This window comes from Saccopteryx leptura, chromosome 5 (assembly GCF_036850995.1).
Source record: "Saccopteryx leptura isolate mSacLep1 chromosome 5, mSacLep1_pri_phased_curated, whole genome shotgun sequence".
Lineage (NCBI taxonomy): Eukaryota > Metazoa > Chordata > Mammalia > Chiroptera > Emballonuridae > Saccopteryx > Saccopteryx leptura.
In genome coordinates, this window is record NC_089507.1 from 214844197 (window position 1) to 214863173 (window position 18977).

At 50.8% G+C, this 18977-nt stretch overlaps 1 protein-coding gene across 5 annotated transcripts in view; it reads right to left on the reverse strand.

The window, feature by feature from the left end:
* The window catches only part of HCK (HCK proto-oncogene, Src family tyrosine kinase), a 48673-nt gene that overhangs the window by 17205 nt on the left and 12491 nt on the right, over positions 1–18977 (reverse strand). For 3 of the 5 annotated variants that reach the window (XM_066384099.1, XM_066384097.1, XM_066384100.1), the window contains exons 2-4: positions 2395–2512; positions 666–708; positions 219–321 (exon numbers count right to left, since the gene is read on the reverse strand). In XM_066384099.1, the coding sequence (XP_066240196.1) occupies positions 219–321; positions 666–708; positions 2395–2512 (264 nt within the window). The remainder of the gene's footprint in view (positions 1–218; positions 322–665; positions 709–2394; positions 2513–18977) is intronic. The other 2 variants (XM_066384098.1, XM_066384101.1) reach the window with 1 other exon arrangement.

The following is an 18977-nucleotide window of genomic DNA, read 5'->3' on the forward strand; positions in this document are numbered from 1 at the left end:
TGGATGTGCACCGCTAGGGAGCACACAAGCCCCTGTCTTGTGGCTTTCACCCAGGTGAACAGCCTACCCTTCTCCTCTGGTATGATCAGGTTCTCATCAGTCATTTACACCCTAGTATAATTTAAGGTTGCCTACCAGCTTCTTTACTGAAGCACAAAAGAGAGTATAACCGAGGGTTGGAGGCAGGTGTGTCTTGGGGGAGGGGAAGGGGGACTCACTCCTCCAGGACCACCATCTGGTCTCCCTTCTGGAAACTGAGGTCTTCACGGTGAATGGCCTCGTAGTCATACAGGGCAACCACGATGGTGTCCTCAGAACCTGCTGGGACGGGAGGCACATGGGACAGTGAGGCTTCATCTGAGCCCGTCCCCACCCCCAGCCCTAGGTGTCCCCATCCCAACCCCTGGCACCCACGTGTTTGTCTCTGTATCAGTGAGCACCGTGCCACGCTGGGGGCAATTCCACAGTTCAAAGCTAACAGTATTTTGTTTGTGTTATTAAACAGCGTTACAGAAACAAAATAGCCTGTATGGAGTACTTTGGGGGCAATTTAGGGAATTCTCAGGGGTGGGTTTTGACTGTTTGGGACTTTTGCCTCAAGCTCTGGGACAGGAACCTAATCTTCCGCATAACCCAAGACCCCACCGCACACTTCTGCCACTTACCGTCCTTGGACCCTGGCGGGTTGCCATTGCTGTTGTCAGGTCGCTGTGGGGGAGGAAGAGGAGAAAGAGATGAATCCAGTAGTGTGTGGGGAGCCCTGGAAGGTTTCTGTCAAAGAGGGTACCCAGAGACCTCTGAGCCCAGCCCTGTGTGTCACGGGCGGAGGCACAGAGAGGGCAGGAGATATGTCTGAGGTCACACAGCATACAACAAGGATCCAGGTCTCTTGGGTTGTGGGCTCTGCCCTTGGACTTGGACATATTGGGGGACACTGGCTTGTCTCTTCCCTTTGGCATACAGTGAGGGGGTTGGTCCAGATCCGTGTTTTCCAAGGTGTGTGTGAAGAAGCCCTGGGTCCAGCAACAGGACCTGTGTGTAAAGGCTCCGTGACGTATGTGAAAGAACCCATGTGTCTATCTCATGGGGAACCGGTGCCTACCCTGTGGCGTTCTGAGCAGCCTTTATATTATATGAGGGGGGCCAAGCTCCATTCTCAACACAGCTAGACTTCAAAGATACATTGTTGGGTGACCAAAGCAAGTTCTGCAGAACGTGACACACTTCCATGAAACGCATACCGAGTACCTGTGGTGCTCCTAACACGACTGCTCCTGTCCCCGCGGCCGCCTGCTCCGACCGGGAGCATTCAGCGGCGTCCCCCTCTGCGGCTCTCGCCCCTAACCCCGCTACTTTGGAATCTGCACGAGCCGAGTTTAAATCCCGGCTCTACCCCTTACGAACCATGTGGCCTTTGGCGAGCTACTGAACCCGAGTCTCATCTGTAAAATGGGTGTCATAGAAACTGTGACTGACGAACCTTCTCGTGGGGATTCAAGTGTTGACAGCTCTAAAGCGCTCAGGAGAGCACCTGGCTCATCCTAAGCTCTGGATAAACATAAGGAAATAAATACAGGAGGTCCTCGGGTTACGACGACAGTTCCCTATGACGTTTCAAGTTTACGACGCTCGCTCCCACAAAGACTTTAAAAAATTGAGATGCGAGCGTTTCAGTTGGCATCATACTTACAGACCACGTGGGCGAACTGGTTCAGTTGCTGTGATGCGAGAAGACGCAGTGTTACTTTTCTGTGGCTTAGGTGTGGTTTTATGCTCTCTAGATGATGATTTTACAGCGGTGTTAGGATAGGTCAGTGACTTAGGCTAGGGTGTGTTTCGACTTACACAGAACTTCGGGTTACATCACCGTCGTCGGAACGGAACTGTGTCGTAACCCGAGGACACCCCCACCCCGTACCTCTGTCAGTATTACACTCTCTGATCGCTGCTATCCTCCCACTACATTGCTGTTACTGTTATTACTACAGTGGTGATGGCAGTTATTGCTATGAGCCTGATAGTATCAGCATTATTGTCATCACTTCAACTACTGCTGTGACTTGTCTGGTCACTCATAATAATCCTCAGCATGGCTTCTGCCACTGCCCAGCCCTGAGGCCAGCCGTGCTGCCTGGGACCTGGTCACTGGAGCCCAGGCTGAGTGAGGGCCAAGGCCTAGGCGGCAGGACAAGGAGAAGTGACGTCCCTGTCCCGGGTGCTCGGTGCAGATATACGCTGGAGAATTAAGATGCTGTCGGTGACCAGTCAGCTCCATCGCACCCCAAAATGCCTGCTCACCCTTGGAAAACAGGAGGCTGTGGGGGCAATCCGGGGCAGCGTGGGGCAGCCGACTCCCACCCCAGGCTCTGACGCCCCCAGTCTTCCCCCACTCACCCGCTTGCCCGAGGACGTGGGATCTGGAACATACACGGGGCTGTGTGGGTTGGCACTGGGCTCGGTTTTCGAGGCCTTGCCTCGGTCCCGGAGGAACTTGGACTTCACACACCCCATCCTGCAGTGGAGAGAAGGGGGTGAACCCTGCTGGCCCTGAGCCCCACGCAAGGGAGTCTCCAATGCCGGGTTCCGGGCGCTCTGTTCCCAGGCCGGCTCCGCCCTCCTTCCCCAGGTTCCCTCCCCTGTCCGCCCCACTTCCCCACCCTCGTCACACAGAGCTCACTCTGCCCTTGCCACCTCTGGACTTCCCCACGTGCACATCCATCGTGCACCCGCACAGACCTGACTCACGGTTATCATCACGCTACCATGGACCCCTGCCATGGGGAGTCTGTTCAGACAATAAGTCATGAGGATCGTCAAAATCCAGTAAGTAGGGTGGCTGGTGGGCAACAGGCCGCTCAGAGGGCGGAGCTGACACTGGGCTGCTCCGCCCTGCTCACAGTTCACTCATCAGTTCCCTTGCGCCCCAGTCCCAGTCCCTCAGCAGCAAAAGGGGACGATGACACCACCTCCTCGCAGGGTATCGGAGGGTGAGAGCAAGCATGTGGGTGGGGGTTACTCAGCACAGCATCAGGCTCAGCATGGACAGTAAAGTAAAGCTATACTATTGTCGTCTAATAAATTACCATCGTACAGTAAATGAAAAACAGATAAGGTCGCACAGTGTGGCTCAAATAATCCAGCCAAATACTAGCCAAGGCACCGTCTTACTCCTATCATCGCATACTTGCTTTGGGATAGCTTCCTCACTCTCTCTCTTCTGCCTTCTTGGTCTCGTCAATTTATTTGATCCTTCATGCATTCGTTTACTCAGCAAACATTCACTGAGCCCTTTTCTAAACCACGGATAAGACAAGTTCATGCCCTGACGGAGCTCACGCTGGAGGTGAATAGGAGACACAGGCAATAAAACAGGCCAAAGATACACAATGAGATAGATTTAGTTACTGAAAAATGTAAGAACCATAAAAGAGGGCATGATAGAAACCGTCCCTGTGGGGCCTCTTTAGATAGGATGGTTGGGGAAGGCCTCTCTGAGGAGGTGATATTGGACCCTGGGGCCTTGGATGACACAAAGGAGCCAGTCATGTAACACTAGGAGGAAAACGTTCCAGGGAGAGGGAACAGCAAGTGCAAAGGTCCTGAGGCAGGAATGTGCTTGGAGAGAATGAGGCCACTGTGGTTGGAGAACACAGGCAGGGGGAGAGGGTGGTATGTGATGAGGCTGCCACGTCTTGAACTTGGATTTGATTCTATGGGTGATGGGAAACCACAGAGAAAGGTTTAGGCAGGAGAATGGTGGGATTCCATTGAAATAATCCCACTGTCTGCTGGGGTGAGGACTGTCCATAGAGAACAGGGCAGGAGACCCTGTCCACTGCAGTCGTCTGGGCCTGAGATCATGGTGGCCTGGCCCAGGGTGGTCACTGCTGAGGACATAAGAAGGCAGACAGAGTCAGGGTCATCTTGGAGAGAGAGCTGACAGATGGTGCTGGTGGATTAATAAATTTCAAGGCACTTAAAGGAAATATATCGACCTGGTCAGCCTCGAACTTCATTGTACAAAGTGGCAGGAATATTCCATTGCTTTTCTCAAAATGCACACGTGGGTTTGCTGAGGAGACGGGCTGTGCGCAGCCACATAAGGAAGTAATTGTTTCCCCCCTCTTTGCACAATTAGAATTTTCTCCTAAAACAGTTAGAACTCAGTTACACTTATCTTGTTAAAATAAACATGTGTTTGTGGTTTAAGAAAAAAAAAGAAAGAAAAACTCCTTCAAATTCTTAGGCTTAGAGAAGCTATTTGGAAAAAAAAAAAAAAAAAAAAAAACCCCAAAACTCATTTTATTTACAAGGATGTTTTTGTCTGTCCTGGTGGGAATTGGAAACTATTTACCACCTCAGGGTTTAAGCAGTTTGGGCTTCGTTTTCCTTTTGTGAATAGAGCGAGGAATTCAGACTCCTGGGGTGCTGGATCATTAATTTGAAAAACGATCACAATTAATCACTGCTTTCTGTAATGCACTTGTATGCCTTTATAACAGACGCCAGACCGACACCTCCTTGATTTGTGACAAACATCACAACTCTGGAAAAATAAAACCGCGTACCCTGTGGGTTTGCATGGTATAACATTATATTACATTAAATTATATTATGTTAAAATTAAATATATATATATTTAATTTTTCCACTGATTTGAGGGAGAGAAAAAGGGGGGGAGGAAGAGAGAGAGAGAGAGAAACACCAACTCCCCGTTTCGCTTAGCTGTTCTATTCAGTTGTGTACTCACTGATTGTCTCTTGTGTGCCGGGTCCATGCTTTATCCACTGAGACACCCAACCAGGGCACATTTCATATATATTTTTTTGTATTTTTCTGAAGCTGGAAACGGGGAGAGACAGTCAGACAGATTCCCGCATGCGCCCGACCGGGATCCACCCGGCACACCCACCAGGGGGCGACGTTCTGCCCACCAGGGGCGATGCTCTACCCCTCCAGGGCGTCGCTCTGCCGCAACCAGAGCCACTCTAGCGCCTGGGGCAGAGGCCAAGGAGCCATCCCCAGCGCCCGGGCCATCTTTGCTCCAATGGAGCCTTGGCTGCGGGAGGGGAAGAGAGAGACAGAGAGGAAGGGGGGGGGGTGGAGAAGCAAATGGGCGCTTCTCCTATGTGCCCTGGCCAGGAATCGAACCCGGGTCCCCCGCACGCCAGGCCAACGCTCTACCGCTGAGCCAACCGGCCAGGGCCATTTCATATATTTTGATTAACAAGAGGGTGTTCTGGGAAGAGTACTGCTGTGTGACATAGGGCAGCTCCCTCCACCTCTCTGAGCACCTATTAAGTATCATTACCTTGCAATCTACATATTCTAGATTGGCAGCAGGGTCCTGAGGGGTGGGTCTCTGAAGGCCCTGTGCTCATGCATGATCCAAGGCCACCTCTGAGAAAGGGTGGCAGGGTGTACCTCAGAGGTTGCTGGGAGCACAGAGTGAGTTATCGTGTAAAGGTGTCTGGCACACAGTAGGTGCTCAGGAATGTTAACCACAACCATCTCTGTTTACCAGCTTCGTGGCCCTGCCCTGGCACAAAAGCAAGCCTAGACGGCAAACCCTTTGGCCCATAAGCTTAGAGATACTGCAACACTTAAGTTAACTTTTTCAAATAAGGAATTCCCACCTGACCAGGCGGTGGTGCAGTGGATAGAGGATCAACCTGGGATGCTAAGGACCCAGGCTCAAAACCCTGAGGTTGCCAGATCGAGCGCAGGGTCATCAACATGATTCCATGGTCACTGGCTTGAGCCCAAGGTCGCTGGCTTGAGCAAGGGGTCACTGGCTCAGCCTGAGCCCCCCCCCCCACTGTCAAGGCACGTGTGAGAAACAATCAATGAACAACTAAAATGGTGCAACTATGAGTTGATGCTTCTTAGCTCAATCTCAAAATAATAAAACAAAAAAATTAAATAAGGAATTCCCATTAATTCGATTTCTGCACAATAAAATGTGAATTTTTATAAATGATATTCTGGCAGGAGTCCAGTTTGCACAAAATGCCATTGCTCTCCTAAACCAAGGACCCATCCCACTGCCCAGTGTGGCGCGGCCTCAGAAATGCTCATTTTCATGACCACTAGACCTAGAAATGTAAGGTGAGCCACCTATATAACTTAAAATTTTCTGCAGCCCTAGTTTTCAAAGAAATAAGTGGATTAAGTTCCAGCTATTTTTATGTTCCCCCAATATGTCCAAGTCCTTATTAACAGCTAATCAATATAAAAATGATCAATTGGTTACTTTATATTCCCTTTTCCCTGTTACGTCCTCGCACGCCCCAGGGGCACGACTCCCCGAGGACTCGCCGTGTTTCGGGCTCTCAGACGCCGTCCAGAGCTGAAGCTCCTGTAGTCAGCAGAACGTTTCCATCCCCCTTATACAGCAGACGCCGACCTCGCTCAGGTCTGCATCCCTCAGAGCTCAGTGCCTCCCTGGCACACGGTAGGAGCATAACGCATTGTTAGTGAGTAACTGCGTGCCCGGAGCCTGGGCTCTATGTAGCCAGTCCCGGGGTGAAGATGTTAGGTCGTGGTTTCTGTTCCAGGGACCGAGTTGAGAAGGGAAGACTGGACATAGAGACTCACACTCCAGAGCCCTGTGCAAAACAGCTAGCTGGTAGGGATGGGCACACGCAGTCAGAGCCACACAAAGACCGCAAAGATACATTATATATATAACATCAAGCCATTTTTCAAAAGTGTATTTATATCCCGGTTCTGCCACGAACATCTGTATGTTAGCGTGTCGAGAAAAAGCAACCTGTTTATGATAACTGAGCGGCAGGATAACGATGAGTCGGGTTTTGAAGACTGTGAACGATCTCAACAAAGATGCGGGGAAAGTCAAGAATATTCCAAAGAAGCACTGGCTTCCAAAAAGTACTTGAGGGAACTTATCATATTAAACCGCATACAAAGCACTTCAGGACTCACAAAGGGTTATGCTACACCGTTTAGAAAGAAACGGATTACTGAACCAGAAGCCTAAGGTGTGACTGCCACTACCTCTGAGCTTCCTAGTGGCCAAGGCAAAAAAGGGAACGAGTACATTGTCACCCCAGAATCCCAGGAAGCATGGCAATTTGTTGACAGAAGTATTTCTTGAGCACGAATTCAAAAGTGAACTTCTCATGTGGATCCTCACAGAAAGGTCACTGCAGGACACGGTGAGCCTTTTCTTCCACTGGGCTTGACAGCAGAGACTGCCATATGTGGTTCCCAAACTGCCGGTGCTGATGTTTGGGTTCCCTAGCAACCACGGGATGTGGGGAAGGCGGGGAAGGGATGAAGAGAGAAGTTCACACAGTCCGGGACCTCTCTGCAGGGTGGGGACTGCAAAAACCCTGTGACAGGGGGGCTTGGAGTGAATTTAGAAATGTGACCGAGTGCCCAGCGACTGTGAGTGTGGCCAGCATGAGGACCAGCAGCAGTATCGCACGGGAGCTGTTAGAAAGGCAGACTCGCCCTGGCCGGTTGGCTCAGTGGTAGAGCGTCGGCCTGGCATGCAGAAGTCCCGGGTTCGATTCCCGGCCAGGGCACCCATCTGCTTCTCCACCCCTCCCCCTCTCCTTCCTCTCTGTCTCTCTCTTTCCCTCCCGCAGCGAGGCTCCATTGGAGCAAAGATGGCCCGGGCGCTGGGGATGGCTCCTTGGCCTCTGCCCCAGGCGCTAGAGTGGCTCTGGTCGCAACAGAGCAATGCCCCGGAGGGGCAGAGCATCGCCCCCTGGTGGGCAGAGCGTCGCCCCCTGGTGGGCGTGCCGGGTGGATCCCGGTCGGGCGCATGCGGGAGTGTGTCTGACTGTCTCTCCCCATTTCTAGCTTCAGAAAAATACAAAAAAAAAAAAAAAAAAAAGAAAGGCAGACTCTCAGGCCCCACCCCACCCAGGGCCCGAGGATCCCTGTGCTCATTCTCGCTGGGAAGCACCTGCGTGGGGAAATCTTTCACACTGACTTCCTCAGCATCCGTCCCTCTTCTGATAACTGCCCCTGGATTTCCCTTGGAAAACCAGCCCTCTCCCACTCAGTGACTATGGTGTCAGGGCTAACTCTACCCTTACATTCCAGGATGGACAACTTGACACAGGCCTGGGCAACCCCAGCGTCCCATGTCCCCCTGGCAACCAACAGCGCTCGGTTGGGTTATTGGCCTGGAGGTGATCCTAGCTGAGGCCGTCAGAATCTGCCCTGGGACTTTGCTGGAAACATTCAGGAAAAGGCGCTGTCTTTCTGTAGAGTCGCTGATGTAGACGTGGAGGCAGAAGCCCGGAGCTTTGGGGAGCCATCCCGACACCAGGAAGGAAGGGTAAAGCCTCTGAGTAAAGCCATGGCCGAGGACGGGGAACTGAGCAATGGAGACAGACTGAGTCCTGATCACACTTGGACACCTGATCCCGCTATGCCTGAAGCTTTTCCAGCTCGGGGTTTTTCCAGTTCATGAGCAAACAAACTTTCAATTTTGCCTAAGCCGGTTTGAGTTGGATTTCTGCCACTCGCACCCAAACAGTCCTCACTGATTCTAGAATAGTCTTAGGCCACAGTGGATGGGGGTGAACCGGAGTCTCTGGGGGGTGAGGGTCTAGAATCTGCATTCCTAGCAATTCTTCGGGAGAGTCTTAGGCATTAAAATCTGAGACCCACCAATGTGGTGGAATGAGAACCAAACTTGGGGTCAGAACTAAGGAGTTGGATCCTGGTTCTGACGTTGACTAGCTATGTGACCTTGGGTAAGTCACTTCCCCTCTCTAAGCCTCATTTATCATCCCTATGAAATAGAAGGCACTTGCTTCTCAGGCTTGGCCTGAGGTCCTGTGTGGCAGGGATGTGAAAGGCTTTTTAAAACCCCCGAGAAGCCTGACCAGGTGGTGGCGCAGTGGATAGAGCGTCGGACTGGGATGCGGAAGGACCCAGGTTCGAGACCCCGAGGTCGCCAGCTTGAGCGCGGGCTCATCTGGCTTGAGCAAAGAGCTCACCAGCTTAGACCCAAGGTCTCTGGCTCCAGCAGGGGGTTACTCGGTCTGCTGAAGGCCCACGGTCAAGGCACATGTGAGAAAGCAATCAATGAACAACTAAGAAGTCGCAACGCGCAACGAGAAACTGATGATTGATGCTTCTCATCTCTCTCCGTTCCTGTCTGTCTGTCCCTGTCTATCTCTGCCTCTGTAAAAATAAATAAATAAATAAAAAAACCCCGAGAACACACGTGCTCTGGAGTAGCATGGTTCCCGACCAGGCTGTCAGAGCAGAAGTGGCCCCTGTGGCTCACATCTAGCTTAGGCATGCTGATGACCTCTGGCAAAGACACTTCCTCAAGTCACTGGTGAACTTCTGGGACCTGAAACCTCCCTCAGGGCCTGCTGCTGTTGTGTGGGAGGGAAATGAGAAAGGTCAGCCCGCCTGTCCCCGCTGGTTCCCACGGCCACCGGCTGCCTGTGCGTGCTCAGAGACTCCTCCTGCATGCTCCGTGTCGGGCCCACGGGGCAGAGAGCGGGCCCTGTCTGAGCATCGTGTGGAGCGGGCAGCACGTGTCCAGCGGGAGCTGCGAGGTTCAAGCAAGGGCTGGGCGTGAGGAGCCCTGGAATCTTGCCCCGCCTCTGCCTCAAGCTCACTGTGTGACCTTAGGCAAGTCTCAACCTCTCTCTGGGCCCCAGTCTCTCCAAGTATGAAGTGAGATGTTGGAGGATTGGAGGATAAGTTCTCTGAAAGGGGCATCTGTAGTTTTTTTTCCTGCGTAACCTCTGTTTCTCCTTATTCTGATAACAGTCCCCCAATTTTCCTTTAGGAACTATCTCTCCTTCATTCTTCTTTTATTTTATTTTTTTTAAAGATTTTATCTATTCATTTTAAATAAGGAGAGGGAGACAGAGAAAATGGGGGAGGAGCAGAAAGCATCAGCTCCCATATGTGCCTTGACCAGGCAGGCCTAGAGTTTCGAACTGGTGACCTCAGTGTTCCAGGTCGATGCTTTATCCACTGCGCCACCACAGGTCAGGCCTGCCTCATTGGTAAGTCATGGATTAGGGTAGAACTGACTTCAACCCTTGGCGGTAAGGGTGGGTCTGTGACCAAGTCTGGCCAACCAGAGCTGCAGTAATAAAAGCAGAGATGGGGCCCTGGCCAGTTGGCTCAGTGGTAGAGTGTCGGCCTGGCGTGCAGGAGTCCCAGGTTTGATTCCCGGCCAGGGCACACAGGAGAAGCGCCCATCTGCTTCTCCATCCCTCCTTCTCTGTCTCTCTCTTCCCCTCCCGCAGCCGAGGCTCCATTGGAGCAAAGATGGCCCGGGCGCTGGGGATGGCTCCTTGGCCTCTGCCTCAGGCGCTAGAATGGCTCTGGATGCAACAGAGCGATGCCCCAGAGGGGCAGAACATCGCCCCCTGGTGGGCATGCCGGGTGGATCCTGGTCGGGCACATGCGGGAGTCTGTCTGACTGCCTCCCTGTTTCCAGCTTCGGAAAAATGAAAAAAAAAAAAAAAAAAAAAAAAAAAAAAAGAAGCAGAGATGGGCATATGACTCAATCCCAGCCAATGAGAGGTATACATTGGCTTTGGGCTGGAAAAGAGTCTTGCAGTTGCAAAGCAGATCCAAGAAATGGAGAAATGCAGATTCTCGAGCCCTTGGACCCAGCCCTTCCTGGAGCAGCTGTGCTCACTGACTTCCCAATAACGTTTTCTTCTGCTTGAGTCAGTTTGAGTTGCCTTTTGTCCCTCGAAGAACCCTGCCGGCGCAGAGAAAATTCTTACAAGGGATTGCAATCCATACTCCCTTGTAAATGGTGTGGACAGAAGATAAGCAGGGCAGGGTGTGTGGAAAGCTGATGGCACTGGAGCCACGCCCAGAGAATGCCTGGCATGGAACGGGCCCTTCGTATACATTTGTGGGGCGAGTGTACTGTGTTCAGCCCTCTACAAGCCTTACCATACCTGGCTGAAGTCAAGAGGACCGGAACTATGCACCCATTTTTCAGATGGGGAAGTGGAGGCCCACGGCAGAGAGAGTTTCCAGGTGGTCAGTGGCAGGTAGAATGAGAACCCAGTTCTCCTGCCTCTCCTGCTCAGATCGGTGGGCCTTCCAAGTTGGGGTGGGGGGAGGCAGGATGAGGAACCCAGACAGGAAGTTCAGGGAGGCAGACCGCCAGAGGCCCCGGGCTCCAGACTGTCCGGTTAGAGGAACTTTCTCTTCTCAGAACAGCTCAGCCTTGGGGGCAGGGGGGGAGTGTTCCCCCATTGAGGGCCAATTCCCTGAGGAGTCCCCAGGGGTGCAGAGTCCTAGAGCTCCCCTCTTCATGTTCCCCATCTGTCTTCCGTGTGAACCACCCAAACCCCCAAGTGACTGTTGTCCCTAATGGACATTTGGGGGTCACCCCTGACTCCCTCATCTCTCCCCTTTTCTGGCCCTCCGCTTCCTTCTGACCAGAGAGCTCACATTTTTGGCTCTGCAAACAGGAAGGGATTGGAGAGATCTCCACTCCATAGGTGGGAGCCGCAGCCCCAGAGAGGGCAGGTGTCATCTTATTCTGTGTCACAACAACGAGTGACAGAGCAACACACTGAAGAGGGACTCAGGGCCTTTGGTCACTCGCTGGCCTCCACTGCAGGGTTAGCCCTGAGATGCCTGTGTCCCAGCTACTTGTTTCAAATGTGCAGTAAATCCTCAGCGTGTTCGGTGTTACCCTCGGGTCACCTGGCCAACTCCAGAATTCAGGGGCAGTTGTGAACCTGCCGAGAATAATTTTATATCTAAGGTAGGCAGGCAGCAGGGAAATTTGAGGGGGAAATGTAGAATGGGATTTGAAGTCAGAGAGGCTTGGGTTTGAATCCTCATTCTGCTTGTTACAGATAAGCGAGAAAGCCTTTAAAAATATAAACCAGGTCCCATCCCCCTTCTTCTCAAAAACCAGGTCCCATCCCCCTTCTTTTATTCTGGGAATAAAAGCCCAAGTTCCCTCTGTGGCCGGCAAAGCTCCACCTCACGGTCCTGCCTCCAACCAGCCCTCCCTTGCTTTCTCCATTCCAGCCACACTGGCCTCGTGCTGTTCCTCACCTCACTGACCACACTTCCACCTCAGGGCCTTTGCACTTGCTGCTGTCTGAAATGTTCTTCACCCAGTATGTCTTTGCATCTCACCCAGGTTTCTGCAGATCTCCCTTTCTCAGGGAGGTCTTCCCTCATCACCCTGGATGAGACAGGAACACCTGCCCCGAACTTTCATCACTTTTATTTATTTATTTATTTATTTATTTATTTATTTATTTATTTTACAGAGACAGAGAGAGAGAGAGTCAGAGAGAGGGATAGACAGGGACAGACACACAGGAACCAAGAAAGATGAGAAGCATCAATCATTAGTTTCTTGCCGCGCGTTGAAACACCTTAATTGTTCATTGATTGCTTTCTCATATGTGCCTTGACTGTGGGCCTTCAGCAGACTGAGCAACCCCTTGCTTGAGCCAGCAACCTTGAGCTTAAGCTGGTGAGCTTTTGCTCAAACCAGATGAGCCATCGCTCAAGCTGGTGAGCTCGGAGTCTCAAACCTGGGTCTTCCGCATCCCAGTCCAACGCTCTATCCACTGCGCCACCACCCCGTCAGGCTCCATCACTTTCTAGACCCTTCCTGGCTATATCCGCCATGGCTTCAGCCACCACTGAATGCGGTGACCACTGGCATAGGGCTCTGAGAGCTCACCTGCAGAGACCAGGATTGACCAATGGCCCCAGCTCTATGTGCTGAAGTCCATCCCTGTTGCCATGGGCTGCCCCTGGCCAATGACTGAGCACGGCAGGGATACTGAGGCAGGCCCAGGCCAGGGGGACCTCTGCTGGGAGACTCTGCCTAAGGGCTCCTGGGCAGCCTTCTCAAGTTTTCCTTAGAACTTCCTGTCTTCCCTCCTTCCCTTTCCTGTTCATGCGGAGTCACGTGTGCGTCGTCATCTGTCAGTTCTCCCAGCCTCTCCTAGTTTCTTGCACAGGAATCCCTGCTGGTCAGTTTCTTGTATATTTAATATCTCTGAGAGTCTGCCTCTCAAGGGACCCAAACCAATGCACCTAATATATTACCTATAGATTTGTTTCTCATCTCTCTCCCCATGGACTCTGAGAGAGATGGGGTAGTGACTTGTTTTCTACACAGCTGTATCCCAGTCCTTCTGGGACACAGTCCTAGTCTGACACAGTAGGTGCTCAATAAATTCCTGAACAAATAAATGGAGTCTCCTTCGGCTTCCTGGGTGGTGTTAAACACAGTTACCAATGTGTGTTTAAACTGTGGGCAGCTGCCTCTGTTTGGCCACTTCTGCTTGGAGTGGGGTCGGCCCCTTCACACAGGACGTGGTGGCCAGTCTGCCCAGGGACAATTTTTCTCTCCAACCCCCCACCATATTCCAAGGTCAGCTGCCCCCAAGTCTGTCCTCTGCAGGTGGAAACCTCACAGCCACGACCATGCATGCTCTGACCCTTTTACAGTTACTTTTTAATAGTTGAAAAGTAAAGCTTCAGTTTTTAAAAAGATTTTTTTCCATTGATTTGAGAGAGAGAGAGAGAAGAGGTGGGGGAAGAGAGAGAGAGAGAGAAGAGGTGGGGGAAGAGAGAGAGAGAGAGAGAGAGAGAGAGAGAAGAGGTGGGGAAGGAGAGAGAGAGAGACAAGCATCAATTCAGTTTTCATCTAGTTGTGCAGATTGGTTGCTTCTTGTATGTGCCCTGACCTGGGATTGAATCTGCGACCTTGGCATGACAGGACAGCGCTCTATCCACTGAACACCTGGCCAGGGTCAAGCCTTAGGTTCTTCTGTTGTTTGGAGGACATGCATTGTTTTTTGTCTTTGGGGGGCAGCGGGCAAGCATTGTTTTTAAAGTCCATTTTCACCTCCTAGTAAAACAGTACATCACCCTTATTAAAAATAAAAACACTCGCCTGACCTGTGGTGGCACAGTGGATAAAGCGTCTACCTGGAAATGCTGAGGTTGCCGGTTCGAAACCCTGGGCTTGCCTGGTCAAGGCACATATGGGAGTTGATGCTTCCAGCTCCTCCCCCCTTCTCTCTCTCTGTCTCTCTCTCATCTCTAAAATGAATAAATAAAATTTTTTAAAAAAAGAAAAGCTTTAAAAAATAAAAAAATAAAAACACTCCAGACCTCCTCCTCACAGGAGTATGTCCACACCTCTCCCTTCCCCATCCCCCTCTCCTGCCCCCACAGGCGTGTACCCACTAACCTCTAGGGGTCCCCAGGAGAACGGCATGCCCGGAAGCAGTGGGCAGCGGCAGCTCATCCTGGCTCATTCCTTGATCCTGTCTCCAAGGCCCCCCACCCCCCGTTTCTCTCACCTCCCAGGGAGCCAAAGCATCCCTGCCTAGGTGACCCAGCTGCTGTTTCTATTCCAGGCCCTTCCTTGTTTCACTGTCCCCAACTTTAATAAACTTACTCTCAAAACAAACAAACATACTACAGGTAAATCGAAGGCGCCCCTGGATTCCTCCCTGCACAGGCTGTCCACGGCCACACGCACACGCACGCGCACACACACACACACCCGCAGCCTCTGCCCCTGCACTCACACACCGTATACCGTATATCGAGCAGACGCTGTCGGCGGTCCGCCCCACCGCTCTGCCCTTGACCACTTCAAACTACTCTCCCTGGACTTCCAACAGCCAGCGCCTGCATCTCTGCGCCCGGGAGAGTTCCCTGTGGCCGCTGCTGGTATCTGCTCTGCCCGTGGGCGTGGCAAGCTGAAGTTAGAGCACTCTGACTCCCCACCCCCAGGAGTCCTCCTCGAACACTGTGACAGGTGCAGTCCTCTCACTTCTGGAGCGTGGTCACGCCTCCCAGAGCTCCTAGCGGGACTGAGCTCCCGGTGCCCACGCGGATGAGTTCTGACAGCACACCTCTGCGAGCTGCCTTCTCTCTCTGTCTCACTTCTCCACTCCCCTACCCGGGTCTTCTAGGATCAGGTCCCAAATAAACTAAATAGTAAATGCACGTGAAGTCTTTTTTAGGGTCTTCTTCTGGGAAAACTCAAGCTTAGACACACATACCATGGAAAATATGGAGTACGCTTTTGTGTATTGTCAGGTGAGAAAGCAGAAACTCGGAGAGGGAAGGAGTTGGCTCAGTGCAGCACAACTTGTAAAACTTGTATGAGCGGCCCTGGCACTTGAACTCAGGTCTTCGGAGCTCTGTCTCCTGTTCTTCATCTTTCTCGTAGTGATGGAGGGGGGGCTCTTATTCTCTTGGCTGCACCCAAGTCTCCTGGGCCAAAGGGTTTCAGGGTGATGGTGGGAGCTTGGGCAGGTGTCTGAGGGCAGATTTAGGAATGCAAGTGCCATCCAGAGGGTGCAGTGACATGCAGAGGGTGCAGCGTGGGTGGCCACAGACGCTGGCCAAGAAGAAAGGCACCCTTTACATTCAAGCAAGGGTTTCACCTGCATCATCACCCATGCCTCTGCTAACACACTGGAACTTCCAGTCCTGAGGTGGAGAGAAAAGTAGAGCAATGGGATGGAGATCAAAGTGCTGTGAGGGTTTGCTGAGAATGACGGAGGCTAAAAGAGACTGTACCACTCACTAGCTGTGTGGCTTTTAAAAAGTTGCTGACCCTCTCTGGGCCTGAAATTCCTTTCCTATATTCTATAAAAAGGGAAGCCGTGTCATGATTGGAGGGCAGAGCTTGGAACCTCAAAGGGCTGTAGGAACCCATATGAGGAAAGCGGCCCAGGCACGGGGGGTACAACCTGGACAGGTCAGGGGCAGTGCCTAGGGCAGCCCCTACTCAGTTTCACGAATGCTGCAGCAAGCGAAGAGCAGGGAGGCGTGGGATACAGAGGTCTGAGTCCCAGGACTGCTAACTCTTCCACTTTTTCAAAAGACAGAAATCCAAATTTATGTACACTGTCTCAACTTTAAATGTCAGCTACTAATTTAAAAGAGTCATTGTGTAGGGCCAACAGAAATACACCTAGGTGCTGAAATATCTCAGGCAAGGGTGGGGAAAGGCCGTTCAACATTCCTACTATTTTTGAGGCCCTGCTATGTGCCAGGTGCCAGGTGTTAAAGACACAGAGGTTCAGGAGACAGCATGTCTGTGCCTGTGTGGGACTTCCTTTCTGAGAGAGTTTAAAGTTCAAACCCTGTCCAGTTCCCTGCATGCAAATAAATTTCTCCTCACTCTCTGCGGCAAGGGCCCCAGAGAGCAGCCTGGTTAGCATGAGCTTAAGATTAATGCTGGCCCTGGCCGGTTGGCTCAGTGGTAGAGCATCAGCCTGGCGTGCAGGAGTCCCGGGTTCGATTCCCGGCCAGGGCACACAGGAGAAGTACCCATCTGCTTCTCCACCCTTCCCCTCTCCTTCCTCTCTGTTTCTCTCTTCCCCTCCCGCAGCCAAGGCTCCATTGGAGCAAAGATGGCCCGGGCGCTGAGGATGGCTCTGTGGCCTCTGCCTCAGGCGCTAGAATGGCTCTGGTTGCAACAGAGCAACGCCCCAGATGGGCAGAGCATCGCCTCCTGGTGGGCATGCCGGGTAGATCCCGGTCGGGCGCATGTGGGAGTCTGACTGCCTCCCTGTTTCCAACTTCAGAAAAATACAACAACAACAAAAGATTAATGCTTCCCACACCTGCTAGGATGCCAATAATAATAATAATAATAATAATGACATTTCTTAAAGGAAAATAGTGAGTGTTGGTGAGGATGTGGAAAAATTGGAACTCTTGTACACTTGCACATTGCAGATGGGACGGTAAAATGGTAGAAAACAGTTTGGCAATTCCTCAGACAGGTAAACATGGAATTACTATATGACCCAGCAGTTTCAGTCCTCGGTCTGTACCCAAGGGAATTGAAAACAGGTGCTCACACAAATACATGCACAGGCATGTTCGTAGCAGCGTTATTCACAATAGCCAAAGGACGGAGACAACGCAAATGTCTACCTACCGATGAGTGGATAATCAAAATGTGGCTTTACATACAATGAAATAGGATTCAGCCATAAAACGGAATGGAACACTGTGGATGAACTTTGAAAATGTTATAAGTGAAAGAAGCCAGACCCTAAAGATCACATATTGTATAATTCGGTTTATATGAAGTGTCTAAAAGAAATTAACCCATAGATACCACAAGCAGGTTGGTGGGTTGCCAAGGGCTGGGGGCATAAGGCATAGGAGTACCTGCTTAATGGGTGTGGTGGCTCCTTTTGAGAAAATGTTTCAGAACTTCATAAAGGTGATGTTGCACAACCTTGTGAATGTACTAAATGCCACTGATTTTTTCGCTTTAAAATGGTTAATTTGATAATGTTATGTAAAGTTCATCTAAAAATATTACTACATAAAAGTGCTTTGCTAGGATGGTTACACAAAATATAGTAGTACATCCTTGCCTGGCCCGTGGTGGCGCAGTGGATAGAGCGCTGACCTGGGACGCTGAAGGCGCCAGTTCGAAAACCCGGGCTTGCCGGGTCAAGGCACACACAACAAACAAGCAGGCAACTTATGTGAAACAACTGTGAATTGACACTTCTCACTACCCCCCACCTCTCTGTAAAATCAATAAATAAAATCATTTAAAAAAGAAAAACGGTACATCCAAAGAATGGAATATTTGCAGCCCTAAAAAATTCGAGGATATTGTTCCCTGGCCGAGTAGCTCAGTGGGTTAGAACACCGTCCCAATACACCGAGGTTGTGGGTTTGTCTCTGATCAGGGCACACACAAGAATTAACCAATGGATGCACAAATAAATGGGACAAGAAAGCGATGTTTCTTTCTTTCTCTCAAATCAATCAATAAAAAATTGTTTAAATTCAAGGACTTTTTAATGACATGGAAAAATGCTTGCAATGTAATAATGTTACATGAATAAGTAGAATAAAAATTGTACATGCAGCATTTTATTGATTATGTTAAATAAAAAGTGCACAGAAAAGAAGACTAACAGTGGGAGTCAACCTGGTCCCTACCACCCACTAGTGGGTGTTCCAGTTTTCATGGTGGGTAGTAGCGGAGCAACCAAAGTATAAATAAAAAAATAGATTTAACTATAGTAAGTTGTTTCATAAAGATTTATTCTGCCAAACTTAGTGAAAATCCGACATAAAGTACTTGGTAAGTAATTATTATTATTATATGCTTTAACTTGCTGTAACTCTGTTTTATAAATTTTATAAAGTAAAGTTACTTCCCTACTTTATAAATCACCATGACTGTGGAACCAGTGGGCGGTTAGAAAATTTTACTACTAACAGAGATACAAAAGTGGGTGGTAGGTATAAAAAGGTTGACTGCCCCGGTATATAAACTGAACTAAATGTTTATCATCCAAATAAAAAAGATAACTCATGCTTCCACGGTTTGAGTGTCTGCTAAGTGTCAGGCACAGTGAAGGAGGCAAATGAAGCTCTTGGCCCTCCCACAGCAGAGGACGGGGGACTTGGGACAGCAGCCCTGGGTTTAGAGAGAGCTGGGAGGTCAGCAGAGCTACGGTCTTCTTTCTTCTCTGCCCCAGACTCCCTGGGTGACCCTTCCAGGCCTCCGTCCTCCTCCCCTGCAAAAAGGAGAGGGCTATAGGTGCCCCTTCTGGGGAGCCATCCATCCTCTTGGCGTTTCCGCATGAGCCCAAGGCCATACATTCAGGGTGACCCCAGTAGTACTGCTGGTTGTAGTGAACACCTGAATAGTTTGTCCACAGGGGAATGAGGAATAAGGTAGGCTGGTCACCTGCCGGGGCACTCCACTTAGAAGGAATGAACTAGGCCTCTCTTTCTCATCCTGGCTAGACCCTGACAACTCATTGATAAGAATGTGGGAGGGGGGAGGAAATTGCAGAAGAATCCCACAGTTAGATAGCATTTACGTAGACCTTTAAATGACAGAAAACAATTCTAGGTGCTGTTTAGGCATAGGGCGCACACTGGAAGGGCTGTAATTCATGGCGGTGGTAGCCTCCAGGCGGGGAGGGGAACAGACGGACAGGGAT